The sequence below is a fragment of the Crotalus tigris genome, unplaced genomic scaffold (assembly GCF_016545835.1).
Source record: "Crotalus tigris isolate CLP2741 ecotype Arizona unplaced genomic scaffold, ASM1654583v1 scf7180000024386.1433019, whole genome shotgun sequence".
Taxonomy (NCBI): Eukaryota; Metazoa; Chordata; class Lepidosauria; order Squamata; family Viperidae; genus Crotalus; species Crotalus tigris.
Genome location: NW_024100556.1, coordinates 1,351,162 through 1,361,741, shown reverse-complemented (window position 1 = coordinate 1,361,741; position 10,580 = coordinate 1,351,162). Strand labels below are relative to the sequence as shown.

Here is a 10,580-nt window from a genome sequence, read left to right as displayed (position 1 = left end):
TCATCGGTTTCCGGGCAGAGCTTCCCTTGACCTCAGGGAAAGAAGCGGCTTTAAGAGACGGGAGAAAATGCATTTTCCTTTCTTGAAACACGTGTCTCTCTTGCTCAAGACGCGCCCACGATTCAGCTCCTTCACATTTCCCTTTTTTACATATGCATGTGAAAAAAAGGTATAATTTTAAAAACATTCTAGAATCCTGTTTGGAATTTCTGGGCAAAGAGGGGGGCAAAATTTGAGTTTTCTCCCCAGAGCCAGCGCTGCGCATGGAGTGGTCTGTGAGTTCTTTTATACCACTATTGCAGTGGGTGACATAATGGAGTTTACACAATTGCACAACAAGGCTTGTGATGTCCCGGTGGTGTCTATGTAACATCTCTTGGTAGAGGTCGATCTTTCTGCGCTCCTAGATGCCACTTGGCAGGCGAAGGGGACAGAGAAAATGTCCCATGGACCAAGAGGGACTCAGTTCTCCCTGCAGGACAAAGACCAGCAGGTGAAAAATCTAAGGAAGCAGCTTCAGACGAGTAGTCGGAAGAAATTTTCTGACCAGACAAGGCTTTGGCCAAGGGAACAACCTGCCACCTGAAGCACTTGAGGTCTTTTGCAGGAGTCACTTCAAACAGATGGGGGGGGGACATCAGGCAAATGCCCCAGCACATCCACTTAGTGAGCAGGGGTTGGACTAGATCAGGGGTCCCCAACCACAGATCCGCATCCCACTACCAGGCCTTGAGCCCTTTGGAACCGGGCTGAGGAAGTGGTGGGTGCGCATGCTCACCACTCCCGCAGAACCTTCCTTTCTTTTCCCCCCACCGCCAGTCCACAAAGCTGGAAAAGTTGGGGAATTCCAGACTAGATGGCCTCTGAAGACCCAGCCTCCTGTGAAGAATAAAGCATGAACATCTAGTACTGGTAGTCCTTAACTTACGACCGCAATTGAGCCCAAAATTTATGTGGCTAAGGGAGATATTTGTTAAGTGAGTTTTGCCCTGTTTTACAACTTTTCTTGACATATTTGTTAACTGAATCATTGCAGTTGTGAAATGAGTAACATGGTTGTTAAGTGAATCTGGCTTTCCCCATTGATTTTGCTTCTTAGAAGCTTGCAAAAGGGGATCATGTGACCCCGGGACACTGCAATACCATCACAAAGATGAGTCAGAGCATCTCAATTTTAATCACGTGACCAAGAGGGATGCTGCAACAGTTATAGGTGTGAAAAATGGTCACAAGTCATGAGTTTTCAGTGCCGTTGTAACTTCAAATGGTCAGTAAATGAACTGTTGTAAGTCAAAGGCTACCTGTGTGATCCAACAGCTGAGAAAATTATAGGAAGCTCGCTTTACGTTATTCAGGGTGCTGCTTATAAGCGCTATGTGCTTAGAGCTCAAAGCATTGTTAGAGACCCTCCACACACCCACTTTGTGGTCTGTTTCTGTTGCTCCTCTCTAGGAGGATGTTTCGAAGTATTTCTAGCAGGACTACCCGATAGTGTAATAGCTTGGTTCCCTATGCCATCCATCTGGTAAACTCGCAAGATTCGTTTCTCTCGCCATGCACATGTATACATCCGAACTAGATTGTGTTCTTTCTCTGTGTCACATAATATGTGTGGGTATATGCATAATTCTGTATTTATTTATTTTTGTCATATTTATGTAGTGTATATTGGAGTGGTGACCCTTTGAGAGCTGTATGCAATGAAATTTCATTTTAATGTATGCCCATTAGTGTACATTTAAAATTATTCTATTCTATTCTATATTCTACTCTACTCTACTCTCCCTTCCATTCCATTCTATTCCATTCCATAACATTACATTACATTCCCTATTCTATTCCATATTCTATTCCTATTCTATTCTGTTCCATTCAATAACATTCCATTCCATTCCTTATTCCATTCCATATTCTATTCCTATTCTGTTCCGTTTCATTCTATATTCTGCTTTACTCTACTCTACCTTCCGTTCCGTTATATTCCATTCCATAATATTCCATTCCATTCCCTATTCTAGTCTATTCCATTCCGTATTCTATTCCTATTCTCTTCTGTTCCGTTCCATTCCATAATATTCTATTCCATTCCATTCCTTATTCCATTCCATTCCATTCTTTGTGCAATGCCTCCGTGTTCTACAATGACTTCCGACCAGCATAAATGCCATCAGAGATGTCACTGTCTGGAAAACAAAAAACAACAAAGCAACAAAAAAGCGGGAGCGTCATCTAACCGCGTGTCCGGCCCCGAGCAGGGGATGGGCTGGGTAGCCTGCCCTTTAAGGTCCCCTCACGATTTTCCAGGAGCCACCAGGGGGCGCTCACTGCCGACTCGCTGAGCGCCACTGCGCATGCTCTGCCTGGTTCGGGTGGACCGCTTGCGAGCAGGGCGGTGTGGCTCCGCGGGGCTCGGGCAGGAGAGGGTCCGTCGACCCAGAGCCTCTTCCGGGAGGAGCAGCCTCCTTCCATCCGGAGACGGAGCCTCCCCGGCCGGTTCTCGCGGACGGGGGAAGTCCGTCTCTCTCCCATCAAACCAGCCAGTGGAGGGATGGAGGGGCTTTGCTGGACTGCGAATCTCGAGGGTAGGGGAGACCCCCCCCCAATCCTACTCCTGGCTGTGCATGCAAGGGATCCGATATTGGGGGGCGGGGAGAGTTTGAGAGTGGGGGGAGAAGCCCACGGGAACCAAGTGCTCACATTACGCGTAGACCAGGTTTGCTTCGCAGCGTTGCTAGCATAAAAGAATCCGGGGCGGAGGTGGGGGCATTGGAAATCTCCCAATTCTGAGCCTCGGATGTCATTTCTGGTGGATCTGAAGACCCTCAATGTTTTTTCCTGCAGTCAATGAAGCTCAGCTGCACTTCTGCAGAAGATCCTCCCTCTCAAATAATGGTGGGTTTCTGAGGGGAGGAGGGAGGGACAGAGACGGAGAGAGGAGCAGAGCTTAGAAATGTGCTTTTTCGCAAAGCAACTGGACTTCCTGGTTTTGCTTTTAAGACTTTTCACTTCTCATCCAAGGAGCTTCTTCAGCTTTGACTGGATGGTAGGGAATAGAAGGATCCAGTGAGAGCTGAAGAAGCTTTTTCAAAGAAAAGGAAGTCCAGTTGCTTCTGGAAAAAGCACCTTTGGGATAACTATGACCTGGATGACTGAAAATCTCCATAGACAACAGGTCTTACACTGGGCCCGAAATATCTGGTTTGGCCCCCACCTCCAAAATGTCCCTTTTCCCTTGTTTTGATTAAATCAGGGGTAGGCAACCTTGGCTCTTTTATGACTTGTGGACTTCAACTCCCAGAATTCCTGAGTCAGCATGGCTGGTTCAGGAATTCTGGGTATAGAAGTCCACAAGTCATAAAAGAGCCAAAGTTGCCTACCCCTGGATTAAACCATCACAGTTTCCTAATGATAAGTCTGTATAATTCTTAAAAGTTTATTTTCCTTTTCTACCTCAGATGTAAAAGCTGGAGGCCTGTCGAGAGCCGAATGGTTTGAAAATCTTCTCCAGGCTTCTCTGTGCAACTCCCTCAGATCCCAGGACTGAAAAGACTTTTCCAGACTCAGGAGATCCACAGGGCCCTTCTGGATCCCTGTCAGAGAAGAGACTGGAAATGGATGCAAACCAGCCAGCTTGGGAGGGAGTAGGAAAAGGCCCTGCTGCTGCTCAACTTGGAGGCAGTGTGGAGATCTGGGCAGGACTCGGGCAGAAGATCCCAGAGAAGAAAGCTCTCAGTTCTGAGATTCAGCATTGGCACTTCAGGAACAGCCCCTTTCAGGAGGCCGAGGGACCGCGAGAGCTTTGCAGCCGCCTTCACCACCTTTGCTGGGGGTGGTTGCAGCCTGAGAAACACACCAAGGCTCAGATGTTGGATCAGGTGATCTTGGAGCAGTTTTTGGCCGTCCTGCCCAGGGAGATGCAGCACTGGGTGAGGGAATGCCGACCGGAGACCAGTTGCCAGGCGGTGGCCCTAGCCGAAGGCTTTCTGTTGACCCAAGCAGAAAAGGAGCAGAGAGAACACCAGGTGAGAGACATTTCTAAAATAGAATAAGAGTTAGAAGGGGCCTTGGAGGTCATCTAGTTCAACCACCTGGTCAGGCAGGATACCCTATACCATTTCAGACAAATGGCTGTCCAATCCCTTCTTTAAAACTTCCAATGTTGGAGCATTCACAACTTATGAAGGGAAGTTGTTCCACTGGTTAATTGTTCTAACTGTCAGGAAATTCCTCCTTAGTTCTAGGTTGCTTCTCTCCTTGATTATTTCTTGCTTCTTGTCCTGCCTTCTGTTGCTTAGGAAAATAGGTTGACTCCCTCTTCTTTGGGGCAGCTCCTCAAATATTGGAACTCTGCCATCATGTCTCCCCTAGTCCTTCTCTTCGTTAGACTAGACATACCCAGTTCCTGCAACTATTCCTTATATGGCTTAGCCTCCAATCCCCTGATCATCTTTGTTGTTCTTCCCTGTACTCTCTCCAGAGTCTCAACATCTTTTTTACATTGTGGTGACCAAAACTGGATGCAATATTCCAAGTGTGATCTTACCAAGACATTGTAAAGTGGTATTAACACTTCATGTGATCTCAATTCTATCCCTCTTAACGCAGCCTAGAAGTGCATTGGCTATTTTGGCAGCAGCAGCACACTGCTGGCTCATATTTAAGTGATTGTCCACTAGGAATCGCAGGATTCCTCTCACAGTTCCTACTATTGAGCCAGGTACCACCTATACACCACCTATACTTATATTCTCTTGGGAAATGTTGAGGGATCTTAATATGTCTGAATTCTTAAATGTCTCCTTTTAAGGGATCCCTCCTTTTGAGGGATTAATGACACATGATGTTAAGAGAATCACATTAGAGGAATTGTTCCTGTGTTCTTCCAGAGGGTATATATATATATGAAGCAATTCTTCCATTGGCTTCTTCCATCCCCACTGATGGACAAAGAAGTCTTGCAACTTTGTGGACACGGAATGAAAATTCAGTTTCTCTTATCTCCTGTTCTCTTAACTCCTTTGCTTTTATTTCAGATTCTGAGGTCCTTCCTGGCAGAGGGGTGTAACTGGATGGATCCCACAAATCCCTCTCAGGAATCATGTTTCAGAGGGATCTCCAAGGAGGAATGTCAACATCAGAATGCCTCACTAGGTAAGGGAGAATCCTTCCACGTGGTTGGAGATACTCCAGAGAGATTCTGGTTATTCTTAATTCTCTGTATCTTTTCATATCCTAATCGGACTTTCTTCCTTCAGTCCATGTGCCACTTTTCCATGGTTGCCCCTTTGCAGAAGACTGGGACTCTTCTGGGAATCACCCTGGAGTGCATTCTGGATCTCTTTGTTTTCATTGGTGGGGATTGGAGCAATCTGTCTGTGGCCTCTCTTGATGGATAATTTTTAATAAATTCTGACACAGATTATCTCCAACACCATCTGTCTTGCAGGCGTGTTTCCGGGCTGCCAGAATTTCAGTGGGATGGTTTCCAGAATGGTTGTCTTCCTGCAGGTGCCAGAACAGAATGGTTTCAGTCTGCAGGCAATGGGGAGAGGATAAACGGTGTTTGAGTGAATGCTTTGGTTGCCAAGAGTATACTTCCTTGTCTCCTTCCTGCCCAAAAGAGACAGAAACAAGTAGGGTTATTTCCCCAGTACGTGCTGGGATTGTGGTCCTCTCTTCTTATATTCTTGCCTCTCAAGATGAAGCCCAGGAAAGGCCACCAAAGCCAAAAGGTAGGTTTCCCTTGTAAAAAAAAGTCTTAAGTGATGCCTTCACGCTAGAAAATTATCCGTCAGGTCCCTGTCAGAATGCCAATATGCCGAGGGGAGGGGGACTGTTACTTAGGGATAGAAGAATTTGTTGCTTTCGCTTTGATATATCTGTATAAGAAATAGGGAGGGAAAAATGGGTCACGCCAGTGGATTGGCTCCTGATGGATTGGGGCCTTTGGGTAGAATTTGAACAATGAGAAATTAGCTTAATGATTCACACGGGAACTTCAGATTCCGCCTAATATAAAGTCCTGCCTCAGCTATCTTCTGCTTCCATCATGTCTCTCTTCTTCCCAGATAACAAAATGGAGTCATCATTGTTTATCGGTTCCTCTCCTTGTACTGGTGGAGCTGAAAGAGTGGCTGGACTTCCAGCTCAGGTAGAAAGGAAAAGATCTGGGTCTAATATAGGGGAGCAGTTGGAGACTGCTTTGGGGTCATTTGAGGTCTCAGCGTGTAATACCGCTGTTCCTGAGCTACATGGGATAGGGAAATTAGGATTCAAATTAGGAATCAGTCACACTTTGCCTCTCTCTTGACTGTTTTGGAAATGCATTGAATTCTTTAGTTTATATGTTGCTGGACTTAAAAAATGGTAGTTCACACTTTAAAATAGGCAAAACAATAGGATAGTGCCATCCTTGATCATTTTGGAGGGCTAATAAGGAAGTTGCTAACCTAATTTGCAAAAATACAGTGGCATAAAAGATCTCCACTGAGAGTTATTCTTTCTTTTCAAGAGTAGCTTTTTCTTCTGGGCTTTAAGGAGATTCCCCAAAAGAACAAAGACATCCCTGGTTCCAGCTTGGCTTTTAAGAATTTCCATTGGTGCCAGTTTGCGATGCATTACAGAAATGCTTTCAACATGGCCTCTTTCCAACTTTTTGTCTAGGAAAGAGATAAAGGGGTTAGTGGTCCCCTTTATGGGCTGTTTATGTTGTGGGTTTTTAATGTAGGTCACCTGGAGTCATCTTTGTGTGAGTTGGATAGCCATATAAATTTGTTAAATAAATAAATAAAAACTTCCACATAGAAAGGATATATTGTATAAGACACATAACACACACATACAAGAGATCAGGGAATGGTGTTATCACATAACATCTGGAGCCCAGCCAGGGAAATGTCCAAATAAGCATTATAACACTGTGTTTTTAGGATTTGCAGATTAAAGGAAATCTTGCAAATTCTTCCTGAGTCTTCTTACAGGAATTCTTCCTTGTTCAGGGTCTTGTGTCCTTTGAAGAGGTGACCGTCCATTTCACCAGTGAAGAGTGGTCGCTCCTGGATTCCAGACAGAAAGCCTTGCACCAAGAAGTCATGTTGGAAACACGTAGGATTGTAGCCTCTTTAGGTAAGGGTCCCTCTGGATCAGGAGTCCTCAACCTGTGGACCATAGCCCACTACTAGTCTTTGGCCTATTTGCAACCGGGCCATGTGGCTGGCGCATGATTGTACATGCGCACAGCTCCACGTGTGTGTCACAGGTGTTCGGGGCCTCACTTGCTGAACATTGCAGACACTTGCAGCCCCACTTGTGTGACCATCACGGGCACTTGAGGCCCCACTCGTGAGCATCGTGGGCGCTCAGGGCCTGACTTGTACAAGCGTTACGGTTGCTCATGACCCCACTCACATGAGCATCATGGGCACTTGGGATCTCTCTTGCGCAAGCGTCGCAAGCGCTCGGGATTACACTTCCACTAAACCATCCCCTCTTTCCCCCCTCCCCTCCTTCGGGCCACCAACCCAGAAAGATTGGGGAACTCTGCTCTGGAGGAAAATTATGTCAGAGTAAGGAGTCATTAGACAACTTATTTACATCTTGGGAGATCTGTACAGATGTTTTTGCTTATTTCACATATCCTTATCACCATATATTTCATACAATTATTTTACAATGATATGTATATTCTGTGATCAGACATCTTGACATTTCTGATTTCCTTTCCCCCCCCCCCCAAGCAGTCAATGAGCAGAAGTATGAGAATTACCAAGAGCCAAATCTGGTGCCATTGGAAATAATAAAAATTGAAATACCAGAAGAGACATTGGCAGATAAGTGGGGAATGAAGGAACATGAAAAAAGCCAAACTTACAATGGCAATGAAATATTCACTCTTCAGTGTGCGGAAATTAATCACTTTCTAGCCCAGTGTATTTGCAAAGAAAACAATATGTGCAACACACAAGAGAGTGGGGAAATATACAAAGGAAAATCCATGTTTGGTAATGACTTTGAAATGGAAAAGAGCTCCAACAATAAAAGTGGTAACATTATTCCCCATAAAATGATCCATATGAAGGAGAATCCCTATAAATGTGAGGACGGGAAAAACAGTTGCAGTTCAATTAATTCCCTTACCTACCAGAAAAGGATCCATATGGGAGAAAAACCTTATAAATGCCTGGAGTGTGGAAAGAGCTTCAGCAGCAGTAGTTACCTGACCATCCACAGAAGGGTCCACACAGGAGAGAAACCTTATACATGCATAGACTGTGGGAAAAGCTTCAGTATGAAAAGTTCTCTTACTTCTCATAAACGGGTTCATACAGGAGAGAAACCTTATAAATGTCTGGAGTGTGGGAAAAGCTTCGGGAACAGAGATCATCTGACTTCTCATCAAAGGACCCATACAGGGGAAAAACCTTATAAATGCACAGACTGTGGAAAGACATTTAATTGGCATGGCCACCTGACTTCTCACAAAAGGATTCACACGGGAGAGAAACCCTATCAATGCCTGCAGTGTGGGAAGAGCTTCAGTATGAACAGTTCCCTAACTTCACATAAAAGGATCCATACCGGAGAGAAACCCTATCGATGCTTGGAGTGCGGAAAAAGCTTCAGTATGAACAGTTCTCTTATTTCTCATACAAGAGTTCATACCGGAGAGAAACCCTTTCAGTGCCTGGAGTGTGGAAGAAGCTTCAGTATGAAAAGTTCCCTTACTTCTCATCAAAGGATTCACACTGGAGAAAAACCCTACAAATGCGTAGACTGTGGTAAAAACTTCAGTATGAAAAGTTCCCTTACATCTCATCAAAGAGTCCATACAGGAGAGAAACCCTATCAATGCTTAGAGTGTGGGAAGAAGTTCAGCCATAGCAGTCAGCTTACTTCCCATAAAAGGGTCCACACAGGAGAGAAACCCTTCACATGCACAGTGTGTGGAAAGAGCTTCAGCAACAGCAATCACCTGACTTCCCATAAAAGAATGCATACAGGGGAAAAACCCTATAAATGTACAGATTGTGGAAAAAGCTTCAGTATGAACAGTTCCCTTACCTCTCACAAAAGGATCCATTCAGGAGAAAAACCCTATAAGTGTGTTGAGTGTGGAAAAAGCTTCGGTATGAACAGTTCTCTTAGATACCATAAAAGGATCCATATGGGAGAAAAACCCTATAAATGCATAGAATGTGGGAAGAGCTTCATCCGACGCAGCGATCTTGCTTCCCACAAAAGGATCCACACGGGAGAGAAACCCTTTAAGTGTACAGAATGTGGAAAGAGCTTCAGTATAAATAGTTCTTTTAATTATCATAAAAGGCTCCATACAGGAGAAAAACCCTACCAGTGCCTGGAGTGTGGGAAGAGCTTCAGCAAGAGCAGTGTTCTGGCTTACCACAAAAGGATCCATTCAGGGGAAAAACCTTATAAATGCACAGACTGTGGTAAGACTTTCAATTGGTATGGCCACCTTACTTCTCATAGAAGGATTCACACGGGAGAGAAACCCTACAGATGCCTGGAGTGTGGAAAAAACTTTAGTCATCGTGATTCCCTTACTTCCCATAAGAGGATCCACACAGGAGAGAAACCCTATAAATGTATGGAATGTGGGAAGAGTTTCAGTCACAACAGTCACCTTACTTGTCATAAAAGGATCCATTCAGGGCTGAAGCCGTATATATGCAATGAATGTGGAAAAAGTTTTGTTACAAGAGGTTCCCTTACTAAACACATTAGTATTCACACAGGGGAGAAACTGTATCATTGCATAGAGTGTGGTAAGTACTTCCGGTTGAAAAGTCATCTAAATTCCCATAAAAGAATACATAACAAGAAAAAAGCAGTCGAAATGCTTTGAAAGTGGGAACTGGAGTCTTACAGAGGAGGGAACTCATGCATAGTGTGTGGGTAAACCTTCATATGGAGAAATCAAGTTAATTTCCATAAAGGGACTAATTCAAGTTTCTGGTAAGTACAAGGATCCTGTGGAAGATACCTGAGATGAACAGTCCATCTTTTTTTTTTTAGAAAATTGCCTGCCATAGAAGAAACTGAATAAAAGTATGGATTTTGGAAAGGATAGGATAGATTTCTTAAGACCATTTTACCACAGTGAGGTCCAACTCATGAAAATATATTATTAAATTAACAGAGTAACAGAATAACAGAGTTGGAAGGGGTCTTGAAGGTCTTCTATCCCTGGTCAAGCTGGAAACCGAATATCATTTCAAACAAATGGCTATTCAATGTCTCCTTAAAAACCTTCAGTGGAGGCAAGTTGTTCCACTGCTAAATTGTTCTGTCAGGAAATTTCTCCTTAGTTCTAGGTTGGTTTTCTCGTTGATTAGTTTCCATCCATTGCTCCTTGTCTCACCTTCAGATGCTTTGGAGAATAGGTGGATTCTGGACTAGAACATCTTCAAGGTCGCTTCCAACCCTATTATTCTATGCTCCATGTTCTTTTTTGTAGCAGTCCCTTAGATATTGGAACACTGCTATCACGTCTCACCTAATCCTTCTTTCCATTAAACTAAACATACCCAATTCCAGCAACTGTTCTTTATATGTTTTAG

The 10,580-nt window shown here is 44.3% G+C and overlaps 1 protein-coding gene across 1 annotated transcript in view; it reads left to right on the top strand.

The window, feature by feature from the left end:
- The first annotated feature begins 2,354 nt into the window (after nucleotides 1–2,354).
- Nucleotides 2,355–10,580, top strand: part of LOC120301573 (zinc finger protein 208-like) — a 30,152-nt gene continuing 21,926 nt past the window's right edge. The window contains exons 1-6 of the mRNA XM_039328983.1: nucleotides 2,355–2,582; nucleotides 3,456–4,022; nucleotides 5,034–5,151; nucleotides 6,069–6,151; nucleotides 6,999–7,125; nucleotides 7,737–9,864. Of these exons, the coding sequence (XP_039184917.1) occupies nucleotides 3,612–4,022; nucleotides 5,034–5,151; nucleotides 6,069–6,151; nucleotides 6,999–7,125; nucleotides 7,737–9,864 (2,867 nt within the window). The 5' untranslated portion in view covers nucleotides 2,355–2,582; nucleotides 3,456–3,611. The remainder of the gene's footprint in view (nucleotides 2,583–3,455; nucleotides 4,023–5,033; nucleotides 5,152–6,068; nucleotides 6,152–6,998; nucleotides 7,126–7,736; nucleotides 9,865–10,580) is intronic.